The following is a 25,618-nucleotide window of genomic DNA, read 5'->3' on the forward strand; positions in this document are numbered from 1 at the left end:
TTGGGTTAATTAGCTAAAAGTCCCTAGACTATTGTTGAGATTCTAAATTGATCCTAAACTTCAAAACGTTCTAAGTTCTAATTGAGTCCTTAAAGTATCAATATTTTATCAATAAAGTATTTTTTTTCAATTTAGCCATTAATTTAAGTGTAAAATACTAGCTCGTGCGGAACATATTTAGAATGTGGGGATCAAATTATAAACACATGTATATATACTGGAATGTCAACTTAAATATAATATGTTCAAAAAAAGCAATGCCATTGAAATTAGGAGGATTTATTTGTTTGTAGGTTGAAATATGCTTCTAGTTATTGTGCTCTTTGTACATTTAAAATTTAATCCGTCTACTAAGAGTGAGCAAAACTTGATTCAATTCGAAAAAATTGAAAAAAAATTAAAAGTTCGAGTTAATCGAATCGAGTTATTCAAGTCAACTCGAATAACTTGATTCAAGTTTCGAGTTTGAGTGAAGTTGAATTTTACAATTCGAATAATAGATTGGTGTAAACACCCTTTTGGTCCCTGTCAACTTTGAAAATAAGCAAATTGGTAGGTCTCACAACAAAAATTACAAAAACAAAATTAAAATAATTTTCAAAAATTCAAAATATTTATAAAAAAATCAAAAATTATATTTTTAAAAAATTCTAAAAATAATATAAAAAAGTTAAATTTTAAAAAATGTTTTAAAATAATAATTTTAGGACCTAATTAATGATTCAAATTTATCATACTCAAGTATCTTATTTTTTAATTATTTTGCTTTGATTTTTTTTTCAAATATATATGATTTCAAATTTATGTGTTCTAACATAGAATTAGTTATACTGTAACAATATTTTTATTTGACATGTTTAATTTTTTTAATTTAACTCGAACAATTTCACTTGATTTGACTCGACTCAAATTTCATTTTATTCTACTCGATTCGAAAAAAAATCAATTTGACTTAGGATGATAAGATAGGACTCGCGAACTCGATTAACTCGAAATTTTTTCACTCGATTCGGTCGAACGTTCACCCCTACACTCTACTATTTAGATTTCAAAATTCACATCCAATTGTTAACATTGTTAAAATTCATCTATTAAGTTTGTTGGTGTGGCATTTTAAAATAAAAATATACTCATTGCATTGCCATATAAAAATGACTCTATAATGAGCCTTAATTTAACAGTTGAATTTTAATAGTATTAACGATTGGGCTTACAATTTTAAATCCAAAAAGTAGAAAGATTAAATTCATTGAAATAAATGTACAGGGACTCAATTTTAAATTTACGAATAGTACAAAGACTTAAAGTATATTTTAATGTTGTTTTTAACACGTCAGATACAAGCTATCCATGTAACAAACATACACATATTTACAATGTAATCAACGTATTTTAAATGTACTACATGCCAAATTTTGAATATAACATTCAAGCTAATAGCTAAATGAAAAAAAAGGACTTAAATTATAACTTAAGGACTTTTAGAGAAATTTACCCAAAGTAATATATTTATTTTAATGAGATTACATACCAAAAGAAGAAAATAGAAATCTCGATATTTGTTTATGAAAAAGTAAATAAAATAAAATAAATCCTGTTTCTTGCAATCGGCTTAAAACGCCGCCAAGCCAAAAAAAGTCCACCTAGGGACGGGAATCACACCGAGCCTAAAACCTAACGACGAACTCCGAAGCAAGTGGTTCGGATAACACACAGCTGGAGACAGGCTGTCACCAACAAAGTTCCACTCTCCTATTCCCCTAACTACGTTTCTCATTGTTTCTCTCTCTTCTTTCATCTCGCTCCGCATCTTCGCTTTTCTCACTTTGTAGCCCAGTTTTAGGGTTTTCTTCGATCTGTTTTTGCTCGATTCCGCATTTCGTCTCTCGACTTCGCCGGCTTGTGAATCTCCTCTTTGTAAGCTCTTCGTCGATCTAAATTTCATTGATTTTGGCCTTGTTTAGCTTTTGTATGGTCTGATTGACGTTACTCGTTTGTTCTCTGTTTTTTTTTGGTTGATTCTTAGGATTTTTTAGTACTTTTAGCTTAATGATTGTACTGCATGCACTGTTGATGGAAATTTGATGTTGATTTTTTTTTTGTTCTCGAAACGCTTAGATTTGAAGTGTTTGTTTAGCTGAAAGTGATAATTTTTTGATTTATTTGAAATAATTTGTAGTTGATGATACACGGATAGAAGAGAAAAGAGAAGAAAGTTATAGATTTTGTAACTTGTACTTTATAATTATAATTAGAGGGGAAACCATACTTACATGTTCTAGTATTAATTGCTGAAAGAAAGATCTCCTCTTTTGAATTTTGGTAGCACTGTTCTTGTCTAAGCTCAATGTAAACTGGGGAACTTGTTTAGATTTATACTGAGGTTTTATGCCGACGGCTAATGATGTCATGTGTATATATATATTTCAGAGTTGTGACTGTAAGGAACTAAGTTACCGGCTTATTCGGTGAACATTTTCTATCTCAAGGATAATGCTCCTTAGTATGCTAACGACTAGGGAGATAAGGTAGTACTAACGATGTTTATCTTCTTTGTTGTTAAGGGCGTGCATAGGCGTATTGTTCACTTTGTGTTAAATACGAATATTGTAAGAGAAAATGAAGCTACTTTGTCGGTGTCTGTTACTTAATAATTTGCTTTGAAGTTTTTTTATAGCCTTTTTTGCTTAGGACTTGCGTGGGTATTTCGATTGAGCATCTGTGTCACCAATGATGTGTTACCGTTGCTTATGTTGTTTTGGAAAGTATTGTCATTCATTGTTGTCTCAATTGTTTAATTAAGATGACACGTAAGAATTCGTTGTCCTAGTTATACGGTCATTAATGGTGATGCATTACTGTTAAATAATGTTGATGTGGAAATTTATGGCCTGTATTTGTCATTGATTGTTGTCTCAAATGTTGAATTAAGATGACAGGCAAGAATTCGTTGTCCTACTCACGTAGTGTGCACGTGGCAATAATATTTGTGTACTAACTATAAATGGTATTGTTTTCTTAAATTTTCATAAACCTCTATAAAAGAGACTGGCGTTTCGTTTTTTATATGGTAAGTGGTAACTTGGATGAGTGTGCACAAGTGCAAAGTGGCGTGTCTGCCTCATAACGCTTGCATATAGAGTCTATATAATTGGTTTTTATTAGGATTTTCATCAAACACATTTGAAGTACATCTCACGAGAATGTCTTGTGTATTAGGTGAATGAGCGGCTTTGTCTTACTGACTTGTTCTCTGGTCATATGCATCTGAAAGTGTTGCTTTGTTTTTCCTTTTCGATTTTCCTTTTTATAGGTGAAATAGTGTGTGCTTGAATGTGGTGGATTTCATCGAGGCTGTCTGCATGCTATATAAATCTTTTTTTTTTTTTGTAATAGTTTTTCATTCATAGATTTTTTGGTTACTAGTTGATTCATTGCTCTTTCCTGTTCCTTCCACAGGTTCTCGGATCAAATAATTGAAGTCTTGACCTTAAACTTGAAGGTTAGTGGTTGAAACAGCTATCTACATGTGAAATTTGTTAGTTCGAATCGATTAATGCTTTACATGGATCTGTTAGATTGGCAAGAAGATATATGAGTTCTGTTTGGTAATGCTGCTTATTCGTCTTCTCATGCGATTAATCTTAGTATCATCCAGTGTTGGTTCAGTAATAGCTTCTAGAAATAATTCTCAGGAGGTCCCTTGTACATCAGAGGATCCTTTGTATCCATGCTAGCAGAGAGCATGCGTGGAATCTGTGTTTCGGGTAATGCCCCTGACGAGATATTCTGCCGAAGCATTCGGTGTGTTGACAATTTGTCTAGTTGGTCTGTTGGTTCTTCTGGGTTTGGTGTGCATCGGATACACATTATACTTGCGGTCGCGCGTTCTTAAACAAGGCTTTATCCTGCTCAGTTATTTCAGTGGTCCTTGGATCATCCGAATCACGTTCATTTTGTTCACCATTTGGTGGGGTTTCGGCGAAATCGTTCGGCTAAATTATATAAGGAGGCCAGGAAGAGTGTTGAATGTACTTGATTTTAAATGGCAAGAGAACGTCTGCAAATTTTACATTGTCTCGAATCTAGGTTTTGCAGAACCGTGTCTCTTCCTCACTCTCATGTTTCTTCTCCGTGCGCCGTTACAGAACATAGACACAGGAATTCTAAGCAGGAAATGGAATGGGAAAACAGCAAGCTGTGTTCTCCTCTTTGCCCTCCCAATGTTCGTTCTTCAACTATTTCTCATTTTGATTGGACCCGAGTTACGCGAGGATAGGAAAGAGTTACCGCTATATTTCACTAGAACAGCTCGATCGATGCAAAATTCCAATGACATAGCTCTTTGCTCTTACCCTTTACTGAATACTATTCTTCTTGGTCTTTTCACCACCGTCTTGACTGCCTATTTGATTTGGCTCGGAAGACGGATTTTGAAATTGGTTATCAATAAGGGTTTGCAGAAGAGAGTTTATACATTAATTTTCTCGGTTTCGAGTTTACTTCCGTTAAGGGTTCTTTTACTTGGTTTATCTGTTTTATCTAGACCAGAACATTTCCTGTTTGAAGCTCTTGCATTCTCAGCTTTTCTTGTCCTACTATGTTGTGCTGGGGTCTGTATCGTCATACTCGTATACTGTCCGGTTGCGGATTGTCTTGCACTCGGTAATCTTAATGACTTGGAGGCTCGGAGAAGGGTTATTCTCGATGATCAAAATGACACTGCATCCCTTATCGCCAATCAGACTCATCTTGATGAAAGCATTGGAATCAGCCCCGAGCGGAATTCTGATGCTTCTACTAAACGCGGATCGATTTCTTTTCGGACTTTCATACGAGATGAACCCTCGTCTGGTCCATTTGTGGAACTGAGCCTCTTTTCTCCTAGCCGAGATGAAAACCCATCCGGGTCACCTCCTCCTGTGGGTTGGCCAATGATGTCTTCTCCTACACATGTTCATGGACCCTAGCAAAAAAAAAAAAAGTAGGCAAGGAAACTTGAGTAGTTGTGGTGAATATCAATTTTGTGGTAAAGAAAAAAAAAACTGATTGTAAAGGGTTTAGCTTTCAATAAGGATTTTTATTCTTGGGTTGTTTTTTCTTTTTAATTTAGCTATGGTTTTTGTTTGAAGAAATTTATAATCACCCATTTCCTTTTTCTTCTCTTCTTCTATATGCGTCCATTAAAATTGTAGTTTATTACAGTGTTAATGTTAATATTCTGTGTTTGATAAAGAGTTCAATATTTTTGGCTAAAGAGGTATATATAAGCCCTTGAAATTCTATAAAAAGAATCAATTAAATTAAATTTTAAAGTTTCTTTTTAAATTGTAAAATATTATTAAAATTTATAAAAATATTAACTAAAATTAAGAAATAAAAAAGAACCAAAATTAAGAAAAATTATGTGTCATGGTGAATATTTAAGATAAGTAGATGGAGATATCTATTTATCAATATTGATTAAATTGATATTTTTAAAATATAATATTTTAATATCTTTCTATTTTTAATAATATTAAAAATTTTGAAATCATTACATTTAAACTTTTATTCAAAACTATAAAAGATGATTTTTAAAAAAATCATAAAATAAAGTAAATATCAAATTAAATATTAAAATTAAATAATATATTAATCTTTTATTCTATTTCAATAAAAATTAAAAATTACTAATAAATAAAAGAAAAAGACAGCGGTAGGAAAGTTCCATGTCCAAAAGCACACAGCTTTTCATAAGATTCGACGACCGATCTTTCCAGTCAACGACTATGGAAGGCAAATTTGAACCAATTGAAATAAAATATATAAAATATGTAAATTTTAGTTATTTTATTTTTAAATTTTCAAATTTAAAATAAATTAATTATTAATATTATTAAAATTCTTTTAATAATATTTAAGCTATTTTATTATTATTAAAAATAGACTTGTTCATTGATCAAATAGTTTGCTCGACTTAGTTGGCCAAGTCAAATTTGAACTAATTTTTTACTATGTCAAATCAGTTTAATTTGATTTGAATTAACATTAAAATATAAATGATAAATGATAAATTTTAATATTTTAATATTTTATATAAAAAATTAAACTCATTGTATTAGGCAAATTTGAACTAAAATTTTAAATCAAGTTTGTCTTGACTCGTAAATACTTATAAGTAATGATGTTTGAATCGAATCAAATTGGTTAGGGTATCAATTCAAAGAATGACTCTGAACTAGACCTATCCCTGGGTTCGGTAGTCCTCCCGGTTCAGTAGGCACAACTCAAATTGGGCCAAGCATGAATAAATATTTTTACACCTCGAGTCAGCTCGGGTTCAATTTAAATAATAAAAATATTTTTAAATTTAAATTTAATCATATAAATATATAAATATATTAAAACAAGTTTTTTGAGCGAGTAGGGCCAAAAATAGGCCCAAGCTTAAAACTTTTTTTGTTGCCGAACCTCGACTTAACTCAACCTATGAACACATTATTTTAAACTAGTTAAACCAAAAATCAATATAAATCAATTGAACCGATTTAAATAATTAATTTAATTCATTTTTAAAAAAAATTAGTTTATTTAATAGATGGTCGGGCCAATAAATTAATCGTTTGACCGATTTGACCACTTCCTGGATTTAAAAAACTTTAGGTTTTTTAACACACAATAGTTGTGTTGTCTTTCACGTGTGGTGTCGGAGCACGCTTCGTGTGCCCGCCTAGTGCCTACTATCATATTCTACTCTCATTAAATAAATATTTACATTTTTTATTTAAAAAATTGCTTAATATATTAATAGTACGCCAAAACCCTAATTAAGCTTCGCCGTTCTTTTTTATATAAAAACCAAAAACCATCAACGAAAAACAAAAGCTTTGATTTTGAAAAAAAAAAAACCCTCAAAAGCCCTAATTCGGAAAAAAAAAATCAAAAGCAATGGCCTCATTCGAGCAAGCACCGCCTGGTGATGCGAAAGCTGGGGAGAAGATCTTCAAGACCAAGTGTGCTCAGTGTCATACCGTCGATAAAGGCGCCGGTCACAAGCAAGGTTGGCTTCTCTCGGATCTGTTTTTTTTTTAATGTGGAGTCTGGATTGATGTCGAAGTTCTTGATTTTATGTGTGGTTTTTTTTAATTAATTAACTGTTTCTATCAGTTTGTTTATATATACTCTTTTTCTCTCACGTCGTTTTCGTATATGTTTCCTCTTGGTTTTTATCTTTTTAATTAATTTTTTGTGGTAAAAAATTATTTGATCTTGCTTGTTCTTTTGGATTCAATAATGGTTTTTATTTGGTTTGGTTAAATATAGCTTTAAAATTTAAAAAGGATGTGTAATTTCCTTGAATACTTAGATTTGCATTGAAACTAGATGGTTTTGACCTGAACCCGAAAGCCTGTCCCGATCTGTCAAATCGAATCTAAACCTGATTTCATCATAAAAAGTTGAAAACCTGAATCATCCATCAGAGTCCTGATTATGATTTGGAAAGTTAAATCCGAATTTACTTGGATCTGATCTGACCTAAAACCAATTCAAAAGGACTAATCTGCACAAAATTTTCCATAACTAAAGCAATTTGAAGTTTTATTGTTGAATACTTTTAAAATTTTAATGAATAATAAGTTGATATTTAAAAAAAAATTGCAGGGCCAAATTTGAATGGGCTTTTCAGGAGGCAGTCCGGGACAACACCGGGATACTCGTACTCTGCTGCTAATAAAAATATGGCTGTGATTTGGGGAGAGAATACTTTGTATGACTACTTGCTTAATCCTAAGAAGGTATGTGCAAGTCTTGTGTATTTTTTTAGTATAAAGTTAATGACTTTTGCTCGCTATTGTAAGCTTGTAAATGTGTCCTGTTTTCTAAATATCGAATCTAGAATACAAAAGCTCTCCTATTTACTTGTCTTATGAACTGTTTGTCTGTTAAACAATAAGTTCCTTTTTCGGTCTAAACTCTAAACCCAGGGTATCCACAATTCACATTGAACTTGAGATTAATCCATTGTCGGGTCAAGAGCTTTTTTAAGGTGAAGCTCTCCCAACAAATGCATTTTCGAGAGTTTGAACATGTGTTCTTACTCTTATGGGGATGAAGCTGGTGAAACGATTAGTTCTGTAGAATAGGATTGGGGTTGTTGTGTTCTAACTATGGTCGAGCCTAGTTAATATCGTTTGCCTTGTGGGTGGCATTACATTATTTGGGATACCGATTGATCATTGCCTCCATTAATGAAAGATGACATGGGTGCAATTTTTTTTATCTGGCACAAAGGATACAAAGGGGTGAGAATGTTATTTAAGTACAAAGGATGAGGATGCCGTGGGTTCTGAGAAAGCATCTCCTTTTGTCTAGCAACAAGGTTTATTTCTTACGAGATTGTTCCCATGTGGTAGTAGGTCCTTGTTTCGTGAACATATGCCTTCTATATTTTTATCTGATTATCGATAATTGCATTGCATTGGCTATTAGTATTGCTACATGTGCTGTTTGCATTTCGGTGCAATTGACCAGGTTTATATCGGTACGAGTATGAAGTAGATATATATATTAATTGTTGAATCGGTTTGTTGGTATATTTTGTTTGTGCAGTACATTCCCGGGACAAAGATGGTTTTCCCCGGATTGAAGAAGCCTCAAGATCGTGCCGACCTGATTGCATACCTGAAGGAATCAACCGCCTGATTCGTCTCCGGTTTTATTAATATGACCTATATTTTGGAACTGTGACAAAATGAAGAATTTTGATCAATGATGTATTTTTTTTACATGGAAAAAGAAACCATTCTTGAAATAAAGTTAAACCATGAAAACGACTCCAAAGATAATTGGAGTTGAAAATGATTTTTGTTAAGACTAAAATCTCTTGATGATGAGGAATTTGATTATTACATGATGGTTTATTTGAAGATGTTCAAGCCTTCCCACTTGGTCTTTGGAATGTTGATTTAAAATTTGATATCTTTATCCTGTTGATTCAAAATGTATATGTTAGTATATATATTTAATAATTAGTTTTTGGTTAAATATGCTACAAGTTTTTGTACTTTTCATGGATTTAGAATTTAGTCTTTTATTTTTATATTTTTATCAGATTTTAAAATTATGGTTCAATGGTTAACTTCAGTGAATTTAAATTTAAAAGAAGATTTTTTATGTAAAAATTTTTTGAAATGAAAGTTGAGGATTAAATTGTAAATGTTGAACAGTGTAGGGAGCTAAAGCACATTCTAACCAGAGTTTTCTATATAAGAAAAAAAAATTAAAAATTGATATATCTCAAATTTAAAATGTTTTATAAGAATATCACAAGGAATACATCTTAATAAAGCATGTTGTAGAATGTTGGATGTAATTTCAGGAAACAGGGTAATTTTTAATTGTTTTGAAAAACAGGATGCATTTCCTCTCTCTAATTGTGATAGGCGTATATATATATATAAAAGGTTAACAATTAAAATATATTTTTTAATTTTTAAAAAATTAATTAATTATTAATGTGACATATACATAAATTGCCCAGTGAATGTCACGTGTTGAATTTATCACTTGACGCAACGATTTCACAAGATTGTATCCGATGACTTAAAACCCTAAATAATAAAAAAATATAGGATTTAAAAAAAAATCAAATTATAACGGCTATAAATTTTTGATAATTAGTCACTTTTTTAAAAAATAAAATAAAAAATTACTTTAAAAAATAGAAAATTATTCAAATCACTAAAAAACTATAAAAATTATAAAATATATATTTTCATTTTTAGTTACTAATGTGTCAGACCCATGAACTACTTAATAAATGTCACACGAATAAAATTAACAAACATTGCAATATTAATGACTAAAAAAGACGGAAAAATAAATAAATAAACTAAAAAAATATTATTTTTAAAAAATTTAAGGATCAAATAAATTATATGCCTATTTTAACTTCATATGTTGTAATATATGGTGCAATCTTGTGAACTCATCACTTAACGCAACAGTTTCACATATAGAGTGGTCGACTAGTGATTTTACTCTATTTTTCTAAATAATTAAAGAATTGTACTATTTTCTTAAAAAAATAAAATTTTTAATTAAGAAGTCACTTTATTTTTTAAGCATTGTACATTTCATTTTTCCAATTTTGAAGCATCATTGAATCACACTACACACTTGCATTACGTTTTTAATGCTTAATTTTAGAAGAGAAAACATGATACTGAGGGAAAACTAAAAGCCAATCATGTTGAAAACAAAAATAAAGATTACAAATTTACAATATAATACATTAAATGCTAGTGCGGGTTTTTCATTTCTATTTTCTACCAGTATTTTGGGTAGTAATGGTTTTTTGACATTCCCTTTTATCAACACTTTGAAAAAAATTCCAACAGAGCTGCATTCAAGGGGTTTTGAGGTTCTAATAAGGTATGTTCATCTTTGGGTTGTTTTTATTTTTTCAAAAAAGAAAAGGGTTTTGGATAATTCTTGTTTATTTCCGTAGAAAAATTTTGAACGAAAATGGCAAGGAAAAACACGAGAAAAAAAGAAGAAATCGCTGAAGATTACTGCTTTTTTTGCAAAGATGGTGGTTTGCTCAGGGTTTGTGATTATAAGTAAGTGCTTATCTTCAACCCATTTTAAGTTTTACCCAATAATTTATCAAGTTTTATTTGTACAGTCATTTCGAGTTTTTGGTAGGTTCAGATGTTTACTTCGATATGATTTGAAAGATATTGTTTATTAATTTATAATTGTGGTTCGCGCTGATACTGATACTTGTAGGACCATTTCTGGTTTTACACGCTGCCCTAGACCAAACAGGGTTTAAGTATATATATATAAAATACAAGGAGGTAAAAGGAGACAAGTTGTCACCTTGGTTTGAATATTATCAATGACAATGCTTGTTATTATCCAATTATTACTGTGATTAGAGCAACTTTAGGCTAGTTTAGCATTCTCGTGCAGTTGAAAAGTGTTTTTAAAAAATGCGCTCGAAACATAGCTTTTTGGTTTGATTTTAAGGCAAAAGCTCTTTGTTTATGTGTATGCATGTATGTATGTACGTGTGTGTGTGTGTGTATTGCACTCTACAGTCCAGGACCACTACTTGGAGGTCTGGGTGTAAATAACAGGGACAACAAGGTACAGGGAGACAAGTTGTCACCTTGGTTTGAATGTTTATCAATAATAATGCATGTTTATTATCCAATTGTTATTATGATTAGAGCAAGTTTAGCATTCTTGTGCCTTTGAAAAGTGCTTTTAACAAGTGGGTTCGTTCGAAATGTGCTTTAAAAAAGCAACTAATGACTAGCTTTTTGGTTTGATTTCAAAAAAGCAAAAGACTTTTAGTTGGTGACAACATTTCTTGAAGAACTAATTGTTGCAACTTGAATTCTTACAGGAACTGTCTCAAAAGTTTTCATCCTCAATGTGTAGGAAGGGATGATTCTCTATTGGAAACCGATGAACGCTGGTTTTGTGGTAACTAACGAATTTCCCCCCTTTTTTTTGGTAACTTGATAAGAAAAATATATATTGTGTTCTTGCATGGTTTCACAGTGTTTAATCTGCATGCATAAATTTCGTCTTATACGAACATCTCATGTTGTTAGAACATATTGTGCAATAGCTAACATGATGTATCTATGTTTCAGGTTGGCACTTTTGTTTCATTTGCAGTAAACCTGCAAAATTTCATTGCTTTTGTTGTCCATCTGCCGTATGTGGGCGTTGTTTATGTGACGTTGAATTCGCAATAGTCAAAGGGAAAAGGGCTTTTTGCAATACGTGTTTAGAACTTGCTTTGCTTATTGAAGACAAGAAGAATGTCAATGCCAATGGGGTATGCTTTTCTTCGAGATTTCCGTTTCTTGCAGCTAAAGATATGTTTTTGACTTACCAATTTCCAGTTTATCTGCAGGTGAAAGTAGATTTTAACGATAGAGAAACATATGAATTTCTTTTCAAGGGCTATTGGGAATGGGTGAAGGAAAAAGAAGGCTTAACTTCGAAACAACTGCATTCCTCGGATCTGTTGTTGAAGGATGGTAATAACTATGATTTTCAAACGAACTGTAATCATAGAGAAGAAGATACTGGGGATTTTGAAGATGATAGTATATCGGAAGGTGATGATTGGGCTGATAATCAAGCACAACGTAAAAAAGAAAAGAAAGGAAAACTTTCTTTGAGTAACAGAAAGAGAAAATCGAAGAAAATGAAATACATTGGATGGGCATCGAAACAACTTACCGAATTCCTAATATTCGTTGGTAAAGACGTGAAGCAAGAGTTGTCTCAATACGATGTTGCAACCATAGTTACTGAATACTGCAAGGAGCACGAGTTGTTTCACCCGGAAAAAAAGAAGACCGTTATTTGTGATGAAAGATTACAGTCTCTTTTAGGAAGGAAATCGGTTAATAGAAACGGTATCTATAAGCTACTAACGGTTCATTTTTCCGAGAACTTGGAGCAATCAGAAGATTCGGTTTGTTTTAGTTCGAAAGAAGATGATAATGTCTCTGTGCCTTGTAAAAAGAGGCAGAGAAAGTCAAGTCCGGATCGGAAGTTAGAGGAACAAGAAACAGCTACAAGTCCATCAGAAAGTTGTTTGGCAGCTATTGTTTCGAGAAACATTAAGCTCATCTATCTGAAGAAGAGTTTGGTGCTGGAGCTAGCACAGCTTGATACATTTTACGATAAAATGGTCAGAAGTTTCGTGAGGGTAAAATCGGACCCAAATGACTATTTTCAGAAGAACTCTCACATGCTAGTGCAAGTTAAAGGTAATTTGATGTCAGTATGTCTTGAACATGTCGTTTTATGATATGGTTTTACCTCGGTGCTGCAATGGTTGACATTTTTAACGTGCTATGTGATTATCATATATTTATATCTCGAATTTACTCTAACTTAACTGATTAGCCTTCTGCTTCATATTACTTCTTCATAGGTATAAAGGACACTTCAATGAAGGAAAAGACGAATTCTACGATTCTCTTGCAAGTTTCTAACATGGTAAAAGATATTCCTATTTGCAAACTATCGGATGATGACTTCACTGAGGTAACTTGTTTTTAATACGTTTCGGTATTTGTCCCTCTTCTTTTCAAACAAGAATTGTGGAGTTTTAGTAGCTGTCAGGTCGGAATTAACCTGATTAACAACTTCCTTATCTGTGATAACTATTATAAAATATCAAATTTTCTAGTTAAGCCAAATTTCATGTTCAATCGTACAAGACTTAACTGTGTACTACTGTTTGCAGGAAGAAATCGAGGATTTAAATCGGCGAATGAGAACTCGCAAGCTTGAAAGGCCAACCGTCGTAAGCTCTTAATTTAGGAATTTACATCGGATTTACAATTTATTTACATTTCTTCATGTACTGTGCCATATCGAAGCAGCCTTTAAAACATTGATGATAATTAAGGTGGATTATGATAAGATCATCAATTTATAAAGTTGTGGCATCTTATACCGGACAAAGTTAAATGTCTGCCGCGGAAACTTATCGGTCTATTACTTTTACCATGTTTCTTTTAGAAGTGAAAGCATTTTTTCATGCACTATTACTAACCCGAATGCCTTGTTGGACCAGCTGGAACTTGAGCAGAAAGCTAGAAGCTTACACGAGGATATAACAAAACATGTACGTATTCTGAATTCGATATTGTTAGAATGCATAATGCAATGCCTTTTAGATGGATCTTAAATATGTTGATTAAGAATAATGTGCCAGTGGATTACGAAAGAGTTGGATTTATTACGAAGCCAGATCAATCGGGCAAACGAGAAAGGATGGAGGAGAGAATATCCTTTTGATAAAGTTTCACAAGTTTATAGTACTAAGATATATACGAAACTCTCGATAATTAATCGAGTATTTCCGTAGGTAACAACAACAATGTGTTTGATTCACATCATCCGTTTGTTATACACTTTTTAGTGCCAAATTTCGACAAAATACAAGTTTGTTATATGCATATATGTGCTCTATGTGCTTTTCCATCGAAAAGCCGAAAGTATTATGCATATCTTGAGAAGAAGATAATATTACCCTTAACCTGTTTTTACGCTCTCCGAGTACATGTATAAAATGCAACTGCTTCAGACACCTTCAGAACAATCACGCCTAATTCATGAGGTTCCAGAAGTGGTTGCGGAGCCTGAACCTGCCTCCGTGGACTCACCGAGAGAATATAAAGAAGAGCATAAAGCATTAGTGGAACCAATAGCCGCAAGACCAGTTTCTAAAATTCGAAAATGCAGTTCGGAGAACAATGTCGTCCCTTGTTGCCGGAACGATGGAATGAATGCTGCAGGTATGGTATGGTATGATATGCATATGATTTAGTTTCATTTGTTGTGTTCTCTAATCACGGAATTGACCAATTCCGCTAGTGCATCCCGTTACCTATTAGTCAAATGAAGATCTCAACATTTTTGGAGTCACGATGAGATGAAATGATCCTTCTTTGCATGAATTCTCGCCCTCCAGGGGGACAACTGATATTTGAGGGAAACCATTGCCCTGAGTTTCAGTTAAAATGCATCTAGCAAATCATTTAGCTTAACTGAATAAAAAGTATTTGGTGTCCCTATTCCAGAAGGAAAGCAACAAGACCTGAAGAAGCCGATTATTTCTGGGAACCAAAACTCTCAACAAGTAAAGCCGAGCTGTCCCGGGACATCTGTTCTTCACTTATCACCCCAAGAAGAATCAAATCAACATAAACATGGTGAGATGGGGGAAAAACTACCTCAGCCCGTTGATATCATTGAGCATTCAAAGTTGTTAAACCGCAAAGTCGAGGTGATCGAATTAAGCGACGATGAAACAGAACATGCTAGTCCTGCACTGACCCATAAAACATTACAGGATCATGATTGTTCTATATGGTATTGCATTGGTCCTCAAGGTAACACCAGGGGACCGTACTCAATGAAAGTACTTAAACAATGGAGCGAATCAAGCTCGAGCTGTTATGAGTTACGGTTACGGTTCAAAGTTTTCAAGAGTGGTCAGAGACCAGAAGATGCATTGCTTCTCACTGATGCTATTCAACAGTACTTCAACTGTTAGTTAACGAAGGTAAAAATGTTTTTTGACCAATCAAAGCTTCTGTTTCTTTTTGAAAGTTTGATAGTTTGTTGTAAATGATGAACAGCAGCATGAACTTTATTTCATTTTTTGCTGTTCTAAGAAAATCCCATAACAAAAAACTGGGGCTGTTCATGTTTTGTTTTGAAACTGAAACTTCCTTTGTTTGTGGGATTGAAAAAGGTCAAATTTAATGAGTAGTCCTCGTACTTAGCTCAAAGTTGTGGGATTAGTTTTCTTTTTTTTTTTTTTAGCTTCAAAAAGGTTAGAATATGCTCCAATATCCTTCTGCAAGTCTTCTTGTTGTGAAGATTCGATTCTTAATTCGTACTGTATCATATATAATATATAATTAATTAAATAATAATTTATTATTAAATACTAAACTTAGGAGGAGTATGATTACAAGTTTAAGGGATAGCTTGTTTAGTTGAAACATCATGCTATCCCCATGTTAGTTTTCATTAAAGTATTTACAAATAAACAATATTCAACTTATATACATATTAACATCTTGCACATGTTGATCCAGTCCATCAAATTGGTTAAATTTTTGTTTTGGTCCCTCTCTTATATTCATATTTTGGATTTAATCTTTATAATTTAGTTTGATATTTTTCTGTTTTTGTAATGTCATTAGTTGGTTTGAATAAGATAGGTAAAAAGACATTTTCAGTCTCTCTCAATTTTGATATTGAACAAATTCGTCTCTCTTAAAAAAATCGAAACAATTCAATCCCTCAATTTCGAAAGTGAATAACTAAGGACAATCAATCATAATGTTACATAAATTTGACTAGTAAAATAACAAATGTAGCTCTAATAATTTAGACATTACTTAAGTTTTATATTATTGAATTAAATTAAATTAAAGATATAAATACAAATGTAGATTTTATATTGTTGCACAAGTTTTTGATCGAATTGGTGTCACGTCTCAACCATAAGTCCTTTAATTTTATAAAGTAATATATAATTAAATGATTTAAATAAAAAATTATGAGTAAATTAGTGACTATTTTGTAATTTTTTAAAATTGAATGATTACAATGTAAATTTACTCATAATTACGGGTGTTAAATGGTAGTAAAAAGAGAACATGGATAATGCATAAGACGTGGTGGCCAGATAATAGCGAGTACATTGTGTATTTTATACTCGAACCCTCCACTTCTTTTGCACGTTTCTTTACATTATGTCCCATGGAAAGCGGCGCGTGCCGGTATTTTCCAACTTTGACAACGATAGAACAGAGGACCATAAAAGAACACAATGCGAAGGTCTAATTTTTATTTTAGTCCCTCTACTTTACAAAAAATTGATATTTAAATTTTTAAATTTTTTTTACATAATTTGATTCTCTAGTTTTATAATGTTATTAATTTATCAGAGTTGATAACATTTTTTTTATTTTCAAAGCACTCATTTAACATATAAATTTATTATTACTAAAGACGATGTCGAAAATTATGTGTCGAGATTGAAATAAAATTACAAAATTTTGAGACCAAAGCAATTTTTTTAATTTGAATTATAATTTTTAGGAGTAAAAAATATTAACTTTATATTTAATTAAATATTAAAAGTGTAATTATTTCATTTAATAAAAAATTCAATTAAACCCTTAATTGAAAATTACACTAATCTTTAACGTAATCATTTTCCACGTCAACTTTCGCATAACTTATTTCATCATTTAATTAGTTTGTCATTAATTTAAATGGCTTAATTTATTGCTAATTTTCTATTAAATTCCAACTTGAGTGTAATTAAATAATTTTTTTATTGGGGGCTTAGCTAATTTTACAAATACATTTTTTAGCATTTAAACCAAAAACGTTTCATATTATCAATTAAATTACATCAAATTAAAGTAAAGGATTTATTCAAACTTTCAGCATAATACAGGGACTAAAACAAATTAACCCTAATAAAAACAAACAAAAATAACTAAGGAAAAAACGGCTTTTAAATGCTTCCCTCCCTGTGTTTCACTGCTTATATAATTAGAAGAAAATTTCCAGAAGGAATTTTACTTTTGCTTTGTCTCTACGACATCGTTTCCTTCTATTGCGGAAGTTGACCGCTTTAAGACTCTCCCCTATCCCTTTTCTCTTGTCTCTTTTATCAAAGATTCTCCCTTTTTTTTCTTCCTTTCTTCTCTAAACTTTCTCATAATAATGTAAAATCATAGGAAAAAAGATAACTTTTTTTTTTCTTTTCTTGAATTCGGGTATCTATCAATCTATCTGGGTTTTGTTTTTTTCATGCAAAGATGAAGCCTTTCAATTGTGTAAGTCTCTGTTTCAAACCATTTATGGGGTTAAAGTTCCTTCCCCTTTTCTGTTTTGTCTCTAATTTTCTGCTTAAATTATCTAACTGATATATATGTATATGTATGTATATGGCTTTACTTGTGATTATAGTTTAAGATATTAGAACTTAGAATCCGCAGCATGTTTAGTGGTAATGTTAACTTTATTTGGTTCTTTTCATGATTAAAAAAAGGTTATAAAGTTGTAATCACTGGTGATTAAAAAAAGTTTCATCCTATTTTGTGCTTGTTGGTATGAAATATTCCATGAATTTTGTGGATAATCCACAGTGTTGATGGCCAAATATGGGTTTGGCGGCGGCCGGTGGTGGTTCGCTGGAGGCCGAGAGCCGTAGGTTGACTTCTAAGAGAAGTGGGAGAGGAGCTCTCCCTTTCTAGACCCTCCTTTTGGATCATAAGGGGTGGCTTATATAGCTTCAAGTACCCCGAGTAAGGCAGCCAGAAAATTTTTTAGGGCGCTGAGGTTAAGTTTTATATTTTTTTTGAGAGCTAAAATGTGATTTCACCCTTGTATTGGCTTATATCTTGATAGTTTTCAGAAGGACTAAATCGAAATTCTAGCATCTTTGGGGGCTAAATTATAATTTTCCATATATTTATTTAAAAATTTATAAAATTTGGGGACTAAAGCAGCAATTTTCCATTTTGAAGGGTGCCCTTGGAGTGAGGTCTCCATGTGTGATGGTTGACCTGGTGAGGTCTTCCAAGCGCAGTGGAGGCATAGAAATATAGTTTGTTTAGAGGGAAGATTGGGGAAAAAAGGGGTTGTGAACTTAGTAATATTTTGTTTTATATATGTATGTATGCTAAGAAAGGTGACCATATTTCTAATTTAAATAAACAAATATATATGTATGTATGTAGTAATTTTGAATGATTCGATCTTTTTGACTTGCTTGATTTCTTCTGCTTGACTGTTGTTTCATTACGTTGTAGGCTTACGTAGTTTCGGATCCGAAGAATAGGGCGTGTTTCTGCAGTGTCTTTATCGTAGCAGCTTTGGTTTGTGGTGCTTATTTCATTAGTAATGCGTTTATCACTAATGAATACAAAGATGTAAGTGTTTCTCCTTTTTGTAATCGTTTCGTTTGAAGTTCAATTTTTGTATTTTTTTCATGGGTTTGATTAATATGCTTGTATACAGAGATTATCGAGATGGGAAGTGATTAATATGCTTCGGAATTCAAAATCCAATACGTGCAAGGTCAATTGTCTTTAGAATAGTTATCAAGTCTTTTGAAATGTTTTCTGATTCGTAATCTCTTGAAAATCTTTTTCTTTTCCCTTACAGAATCAATGCAGGCCGCCCGGGAGTGAAGCATTACCTCAAGGAATCGTGGTCAAGACATCGAACTTGCAAATGCAACCATTATGGAGGGACAGTGTGAAAAACGTATGTATAAAAATAACTTCTGGAATAAGACATTGTGCTACGATTTGATCTTATTCAATTGTCTTTTGTGCTATACACTGAAATTTCAGGTCAATCCTGCGACATCTTCAAACTTGTTAGCCATTGCTGTCGGGATTAAGCAAAAGGAAATCGTGGACCAAATTGTTAAAAAGGTGCCTCGTGTTCTCCGATGCTTTTGTTTATCTCTCAGATATTGGATTACATTTTAAGCTTAATAATGTTCATTAATCTGCAGTTTCCCATAAGTGATTTTGTTGTTATGCTTTTCCACTACGATGGTATCGTGGATGAATGGAAAGATTTTGAGTGGAGTGATCGTGCCATACACGTGTCTGCAGTGAATCAAACAAAATGGTAACATTGTTTATACCGAGATGTTCATCTTTCTTGTCCGCACCTGCATGCATGTCTTATATGTGCTAGTCTGTTGCTACGGGATTTTGTCATAGGTGGTTTGCCAAACGTTTCTTGCATCCTGATATAGTTTCCAAATACAAGTATATATTCCTTTGGGATGAGGATCTCGGAGTGGATAACTTTGACCCGAAGCAGTAAGTATACGTCCTTCCCTACTCGTTTTTTCACCCAGTTGTTATAGAAATTGATACCGAGCTTAAATCATGTTAAAAACCTTGTGTAGATATTTGTCTATTGTTGAAGGCGAGGGGCTTGAGATATCACAACCGGCACTTGATCCCGTTAAATCAGAGGTGCATCATCCAATCACAGCACGTAGAAAGAATTCAAAATTTCACAGGTTAGTGGGAAATTAAGAGCTGAAACCTTAATTTGTTATGACATATGATGTTCTTTTGATTTGCTGGTTTTTGGTCCCTGTTTTCTAACAGAAGGATGTACAAATTTAAAGGCCACGGAAGGTGCGATAGTCAAAGCACAGCTCCTCCATGCATAGGGTAAAACTAGTACTAACTTCTCAGTTCTTGGATGCTATCTTTAAAACTCGATACCTTCGTATTACGACAATCTATTGCTTCGGTTTTTTGAAAAACGAGACATAGAATATTCGTTGTTATTCTTATGCGGTTAATTCGATATGCTTTGCAGTTGGGTGGAAATGATGGCCCCCGTATTCTCAAGAGCTGCATGGCGATGCGTGTGGTATATGATCCAGGTATGAAGTACTTTTCGTAAGCACTCGGGTCATTTCAGTTGCATAAATACTGAATATTTGACGAGAAACAGTGAATTTATCTGAGAGGTCCCTATATTATAGGGACTTGACCAAATTAGCCCCTCTACTATTAAATGGATCAATTTAGTCTCTGTACTTTTAAAAAGAATCAAATAATTCCAAATTGGAATAGAGTTCATGTCTTCAAAATTGATCCAGTAAATGTCAATTCTGTTACAATTTGGACTTATTTGATTCTTTTTAATAGTATAGGGATTAAATTGATCCATTTACTAATAGAGTGACTAATTTGATTCAATTATAGACTTCCCTGGTATTTTAACCGATGAGAAATGCACCTTTGTTTTGGTCATCTTTATTGAACTTCATTTATGATCTCGAGAACCATTCGCTAATCTTCCTTTACCGTACAGAATGACTTGATCCATGCTTGGGGTCTCGATATGCAGCTCGGTTATTGTGCACAGGTAAAATTTTCCAAACCAGATAACACCCCTTTCCGATTCTCATCAGCATTCCACTGATATTCAATCCTTCATTCAGGGCGATCGTATGAAAAACGTAGGTGTAGTCGATGCTCAGTACATAGTTCATTTTGGTCTTCCTACACTCGGCGTTACTGAGGAAAACGAGGCAAGTGATCTTTTACTCTTAGGTCTAACACTTTTCCCCGACATATTTCACTGCTAAATCTCTGATTTGTTCATCTTCTCATCAACACAGCTCAATTCCACGGAAGTTAAAATCACTCAGAGAGAGCAGTTACCTAAATCGGAATCCCCAGTACGTTTTTTCAGAAAACCCAAATTTCCCTGACATAAGAACATTGTAACAAAGTTGTAAAAACCGTTCCGTCTTTGACATTGCAGGCACCATCCGAATCCCATAAAATCGACAATAGACCCGAAGTAAGAAGACAATCGTTCATCGAAATGCAAACGTTCCGGAAACGATGGGAAAATGCCGCAAAGGACGATGAATGTTGGGTCGATCCTTACCAACAAATGAGTTAACAAAAAGCACTCATTAATTTTATCCATACTCCCAAGTTATATATATGAAAAAGTTACAGGCATTGGAACCACAGCAAGTGAAGGCTCTTTATATAGGGTTTTATTTATTTATTTAAATTTGTTTAATTTTGTGAATGTGTAATAGTTTATTGGGTTTTTTTTGGGGGGGGTGTTATTCATTATTCATTTTGATGTTAATAAGGCAATGTAAATATGGTTTGTTTGTTGTAATATTTTGTAATGTTGTTGTTGGCCTTTTTAGGGTTCCTCAATTAATGAGCAATCAAATGACTTGATTTTGATTTTTTTCCTCTCCAATTTTGAGTTCCGATCATTTTAAATTTAGATTATCTTGGGATTTTCTTTAATTGTATCATTATATATTTGGATTATTTCGAAATTTGACTACTTCAGGTTGAAAAAATCATTTATTTAAGATTTATGGTTTAATATATAATTATATATATAAATTTTGATTTTATGTAATTTTATATATAATATTTTGATTTGATCCAATTCTGGTGCATTATTAACACAATTATTAACATAATATCATTTTATGTTTATATATTACATACATAAATAATTATATTTATCCAATATAAAAATAAATTGATATATTTATTTTTTTAAATGTATATGATTAAATCAAAATTAAAGTTTTAAGTATATATTTGAACCACAATTAGAGTTTCACGTGTATAATTGCACTAAATTAAAGTTTATGTATACAATTGTATATTAAATCAAAGTTAATGTATAATTTTGAGATTTATCCCTAAATTTAAATACCATTTTTTAAAGAAAAAACTAAAATTGAACTATAAACTTTTAGAAGGTGAAAAGGTAATTTTATTATTATACTATATTATATATATTTTAAAAATTTCAAGTGATTTAGAATTTTTACTATTTTGTCGATTGAGCCTTAGTTTAACTAGCATCAGCATTGTTATGACGTGGGTTTAAGCGTACTAAAATGTATTATCATTTTATTTAAGGGTTGGGGAAGAATTATGGGTAATTCTAAGTATTGTACCAAAAACACAAAGGTTAAGAATCATGATACTATACTCATATTAAAGGAAGTAAATAAAAAATAGTTCTTACTATTTTGGGATGGCCAAAACTATTTGCAATCTTCAAGATTTTATGAACTGGATCAACTATTAAAACCTCAGATTACTGGTTTATCCAATCGGTTCGATTAAATAATTTATTAAAATTTTACAAAAATAAAAAATATTAAAAATCTGATTCAACCGATTCTTTTATAATCAAATCAAGTTAAATTGAGTTTGTGTTTGAATTAATTAAATAGATATTTCGAAAATTTCGAGTTGAAGTTAAAATTCGTAGACAGTCTTTTCTCCTTCAATTTAGAAACATAAGAGGATGGTAGGTGAATAACAAAGTTTTATGTATGATAGTACAATATAATATAAGCTATTAACAACTTGAGAAACCGAAATTCCAAATAGAAATAATTAAGATCTCCATGCCAAGCCACCTTAATTACTTTCACAAGCATATATATATATTAATGAACAATTCTTTTATATGTTGTAAGGCAGGCATGCATGCATGCATATCACTTGGCTTCATCTAAAGACACACCACTGGCAGTAACGGTACTAACACTTTGCCCTTCTTCAACCCTTTTCCACCCATCTCCGATCCGATTTTCTCCCAATTCTTTCGCCGTATCGTACGACGCGTGTAACCCGAAAAAGAAATAATACAGCAACAAAACACACGTCCATATCCCGAACCTTTTGAATGATGCACCATTAATCGATCCCAATAGGAATATATTTATCGCTATAGACAAAGATGGCAACCATGGCACCAATGGTACACCCCATACCTTTGGTTTTCTCGCTTGTGGAATGAACACCGCTATTCCCGCGGTGGCTAAGAACCAAATCGGCATCGTAATCACGTACGCAACCCAATCGTTGTTTTCACTTACACCCCAATAAGTAGCTGTTGCGATCGAAGACCCTAAAATAAGAATTAGGCACGTGATTAGTATGATACGGTCGGTCGTACTCGTCTCTCCGCTCACGTAATAACGTCGAACTATAAGAGCGAGAGCCACGAGCAAGAAGATGAATAACGTCGATATCGAAAGAAGATCGGCGAGAATCTTGAGATCGGTGAAGAAAGCGATGATCGCGGTCGCGATAAGCATGACAATTGTGGCGTTGATTGGTGTACCGGTTTTCGGATGGATTTGTGCTAGCCATGGTGGCAACATGTGTGTTCGAGCAATATGTGTGAGGTATCGAGCCTGACCAACGGCACCGACAAGTAAGACCGTCGTCATGCCTTTCAATGCACCGGCGGCCACGACGTACTTAGCCCATGACATCCCTACAGCTTCAAACGCTACCGAAAATGGTGCGTCCTTGTCTATCTTCGGGTACGGTTGCATTAAGCATAACACCACGGAAAGCAAGCAATATGCAGCCGTTGTTATCGCCATCGAGCCTACGAGACCGATAGGGATATCGCGAGCGGGGTTCTTTGTCTCTTCCGCCATCGTCGAAACAGCATCGAACCCGACGTAGGCGAAGAAAAGCACGGCTGAAGACTTGAAAATACCACGAACACCAAAGGGAGCGAAGGTGCTATAGTTTTTGGTATCGGCTTTCGTAAAACCGGCGATGATTATGAAGAGGATAACGATGACGTGGATGATGGAAGCGATGTAATTGAAGCGTGATGAGCCCTTTGTGCTAAGGACGGCGAGAACGCATATGACACAAACGACAACGACAGCGATAGGATCGAGTTTACTGTAGTCATCGGGCATGCTGTGGACTATGATGACGAAATCATCGGAATCATGGTTGCAAAGGGTGGCGAAATAGGAAGTCCACGACCGAGCCACCGCAGCACCACCGATAACGTACTCCAAGAGGATGTTACCGGCAGCAATATAGGCAATGAAATCACCTAATTCCACTCTAAGGTATGCAAACGAGCCACCTGAAAAATGAAAATTAGTTTAGGGAAATTAATGTTAAAATATGCTTTTAAGTCCCTATCTTTTTTCATACATTTGTAATTTAGTTTCTTTATTCTTATTTCTGAAATTTTAATTTAAAAATATTTTGGATTTTAAAATTAAACTATTAAAATTCAATATTTATCTAGGAGTGAATTTAGAAATCTTATTAGTGAGGATCGAAATTGAATTATAAATTTTTTAGAGGTTAAAATATAATTTTATCATTTACTAATTTATGAGTATTTTATATTTTTAAGAGATTAAATAGATTTTTTTTTGAAGAAAGGATTAAAGTGTAATTTTATTATATATTAATTTATAATTCTACTATTTGTAAAAAGTTTAAACTATAAAAATGGTTTAATCTATAAAAATTTTCATTTTGGGAACAACATGTTAATAATTGGACTTAAAAAAGTAAATAGAAATTGTAGCATATTTTAATTAGAGATTAAATATCAAATTCAGCACAATAGAGGGACTAAAACTAGAATTAGACCTCAGATAATTATTAGTATACTATTTACCAGCAACGGGAATTTCAACGGCGAACTCAGTGTAGCAAAACACGGAAAGCATGGCCGACACGCCGGACACCACGAAGGACAAAACCACGGCGGGGCCGGAGACTTGTTGTGCTTGAAGTCCGGTGAGAACGAAAATTCCGGATCCGATGACGGCACCGATACCAAACCAAATAAGGTCCCACCACGAGAGGTTCTTCTTCATTTCATGTTGGCTTCGAGCCTTGATTTCATGGAGCTCCGTCGAGTCAAGCGACCGGGTCAAAACCCGATTCATGAACCGATTCGGAGTTTCTTTCAGTGCTTGGACGTAATTGCCCCAGCTCTTAAACGATTCCTCAGGGAGAAAATCGTCTTTTCCGCATGAGCACCCTCGTCGCCTTAACCCGTCGTCTTCCCCGATTACACCATCAACCCCCATAGTATTTTTCATCACAAAAATGAAAAAAGAAAAAGCTTTTAAATTAAAACTCTCACAAAATGTGAGAATTTTGGGTATTAAATAGAGGAATAAGGTAAGTGTAATAATCCGGCAATAAATACCGAGACAAAAAAGTTGTAGCATGTCTGTTCGAAAATAACCAAGGATTTCTATTAAAAATTGAAAAATATCAATAAAAATATTTTATTAAACTAATCAGTATAATTGTCAATATAATTTTTATGGAAAAAAATAAAAATAAAAGACAAAATAAGTAGCAATGATTCCCATTCACGTTACCACCTATATAAATATGTTTAGAATCTTACCGATGCATTGTCATTGATGAATAAATATTATTTTTTTATGAATTTTTAATTGTTTATTTAATTGGAGAAATTGTTGCTGGAACTAATAGTGGTTTGATGGACTAAAAGACAAAATTTGTATTTCAAAACAGAATAATCCAAAACCAAAAAATACTAAAGGTGCCATAGTGTGTCTGCTTCATCGTTCTAAACCTGAGAATTCAAACTTGAAACCTGGAAATGAGGGGCAGTGGAGTTCAAAGGAGGGAGCGAGGGAACTCAACATGGAGACGAGCTCGGGACAGAAAGACACTAAGGTGGCTCAACAGGA

General features: G+C 33.0%; 5 protein-coding genes across 10 annotated transcripts; 4 read left to right on the forward strand and 1 right to left on the reverse strand.

Annotated features, from left to right (window-relative positions):
* Positions 1-1,614: 1,614 nt before the first annotated feature.
* Positions 1,615-5,108, forward strand: LOC107898680 (uncharacterized). 5 transcript variants are annotated; one of them, XM_041091027.1, is made up of 4 exons: positions 1,646-1,917; positions 2,431-2,528; positions 3,460-3,608; positions 3,696-5,108. In XM_041091027.1, exon 4 carries the CDS (start codon positions 3,771-3,773, stop codon positions 4,968-4,970), a length of 1,200 nt encoding a protein of 399 aa, XP_040946961.1. In that variant the 5' UTR covers positions 1,646-1,917; positions 2,431-2,528; positions 3,460-3,608; positions 3,696-3,770; the 3' UTR covers positions 4,971-5,108. The 5 variants fall into 5 exon arrangements, with proteins under 5 accessions (XP_016679687.1, XP_040946961.1, XP_016679688.1 ...); XM_016824199.2 differs by having other exon boundaries at positions 3,460-3,502; XM_016824198.2 differs by lacking the exon at positions 2,431-2,528 and having other exon boundaries at positions 1,615-1,917; positions 3,460-3,502.
* A 1,552-nt stretch (positions 5,109-6,660) lies between these two features.
* LOC107898679 (cytochrome c) lies at positions 6,661-8,911 on the forward strand. Its single transcript, XM_016824196.2, has 3 exons — positions 6,661-7,042; positions 7,645-7,778; positions 8,593-8,911. The coding sequence occupies exons 1-3, from the start codon at positions 6,931-6,933 to the stop codon at positions 8,683-8,685; spliced, it is 339 nt and encodes a 112-aa protein (XP_016679685.1). The 5' UTR covers positions 6,661-6,930; the 3' UTR covers positions 8,686-8,911.
* Positions 8,912-10,147: 1,236 nt separating this feature from the next.
* Positions 10,148-15,607, forward strand: LOC107898678 (uncharacterized protein At5g08430). 2 transcript variants are annotated; one of them, XM_016824195.2, is made up of 11 exons: positions 10,148-10,416; positions 10,493-10,604; positions 11,399-11,478; positions 11,652-11,839; positions 11,918-12,785; positions 12,953-13,065; positions 13,268-13,327; positions 13,601-13,651; positions 13,742-13,812; positions 14,077-14,324; positions 14,610-15,607. In XM_016824195.2, the coding sequence occupies exons 2-11, from the start codon at positions 10,510-10,512 to the stop codon at positions 15,083-15,085; spliced, it is 2,250 nt and encodes a 749-aa protein (XP_016679684.1). In that variant the 5' UTR covers positions 10,148-10,416; positions 10,493-10,509; the 3' UTR covers positions 15,086-15,607. The 2 variants fall into 2 exon arrangements, with proteins under 2 accessions (XP_016679684.1, XP_040946962.1); XM_041091028.1 differs by having other exon boundaries at positions 10,148-10,604.
* Positions 15,608-17,198: 1,591 nt separating this feature from the next.
* LOC107898677 (uncharacterized) lies at positions 17,199-21,322 on the forward strand. Its single transcript, XM_016824194.2, has 14 exons — positions 17,199-17,396; positions 18,375-18,494; positions 18,583-18,642; positions 18,730-18,831; positions 18,921-19,004; positions 19,088-19,206; positions 19,302-19,403; positions 19,493-19,609; positions 19,701-19,766; positions 19,918-19,984; positions 20,419-20,472; positions 20,549-20,638; positions 20,729-20,788; positions 20,875-21,322. The coding sequence occupies exons 1-14, from the start codon at positions 17,379-17,381 to the stop codon at positions 21,016-21,018; spliced, it is 1,203 nt and encodes a 400-aa protein (XP_016679683.1). The 5' UTR covers positions 17,199-17,378; the 3' UTR covers positions 21,019-21,322.
* Positions 21,323-22,419: 1,097 nt separating this feature from the next.
* On the reverse strand, positions 22,420-25,103 carry LOC107898676 (cationic amino acid transporter 1). The gene is made up of 2 exons (XM_016824193.2): positions 24,562-25,103; positions 22,420-24,012 (listed from the first exon to the last, which is right to left on the reverse strand). The coding sequence occupies exons 1-2, from the start codon at positions 24,989-24,991 to the stop codon at positions 22,610-22,612; spliced, it is 1,833 nt and encodes a 610-aa protein (XP_016679682.1). The 5' UTR covers positions 24,992-25,103; the 3' UTR covers positions 22,420-22,609.
* Between the last annotated feature and the right edge of the window lie 515 nt (positions 25,104-25,618).

This window comes from Gossypium hirsutum, chromosome D04 (genome assembly GCF_007990345.1).
Source record: "Gossypium hirsutum isolate 1008001.06 chromosome D04, Gossypium_hirsutum_v2.1, whole genome shotgun sequence".
Lineage (NCBI taxonomy): Eukaryota > Viridiplantae > Streptophyta > Magnoliopsida > Malvales > Malvaceae > Gossypium > Gossypium hirsutum.

What these genes read in the sequence shown, in the direction of transcription:
- LOC107898680 (XM_016824198.2), top strand. Translation starts at nt 3,771, where the DNA reads ATGCCCCTGACGAGATATTCTGCCGAAGCATTCGGTGTGTTGACAATT.
- LOC107898679 (XM_016824196.2), top strand. Translation starts at nt 6,931, where the DNA reads ATGGCCTCATTCGAGCAAGCACCGCCTGGTGATGCGAAAGCTGGGGAG. An exon ending in AGGCGCCGGTCACAAGCAAG is followed by an intron (nt 7,043 to 7,644) that starts GTTGGCTTCTCT and finishes AAAAAATTGCAG; the next exon opens with GGCCAAATTTGAATGGGCTT. An exon ending in ACTTGCTTAATCCTAAGAAG is followed by an intron (nt 7,779 to 8,592) that starts GTATGTGCAAGT and finishes TTGTTTGTGCAG; the next exon opens with TACATTCCCGGGACAAAGAT.
- LOC107898678 (XM_041091028.1), top strand. Translation starts at nt 10,510, where the DNA reads ATGGCAAGGAAAAACACGAGAAAAAAAGAAGAAATCGCTGAAGATTAC. An exon ending in AGCTTGAAAGGCCAACCGTC is followed by an intron (nt 13,328 to 13,600) that starts GTAAGCTCTTAA and finishes TTGTTGGACCAG; the next exon opens with CTGGAACTTGAGCAGAAAGC. An exon ending in ACGAGGATATAACAAAACAT is followed by an intron (nt 13,652 to 13,741) that starts GTACGTATTCTG and finishes ATAATGTGCCAG; the next exon opens with TGGATTACGAAAGAGTTGGA.
- LOC107898677 (XM_016824194.2), top strand. An exon ending in ACAGCTCCTCCATGCATAGG is followed by an intron (nt 19,767 to 19,917) that starts GTAAAACTAGTA and finishes TATGCTTTGCAG; the next exon opens with TTGGGTGGAAATGATGGCCC. An exon ending in TACCTAAATCGGAATCCCCA is followed by an intron (nt 20,789 to 20,874) that starts GTACGTTTTTTC and finishes TTGACATTGCAG; the next exon opens with GCACCATCCGAATCCCATAA.
- LOC107898676 (XM_016824193.2), bottom strand. Translation starts at nt 24,991, where the DNA reads ATGAAAAATACTATGGGGGTTGATGGTGTAATCGGGGAAGACGACGGG. An exon ending in CGTTGAAATTCCCGTTGCTG is followed by an intron (nt 24,013 to 24,561) that starts GTAAATAGTATA and finishes TTCATTTTTCAG; the next exon opens with GTGGCTCGTTTGCATACCTT.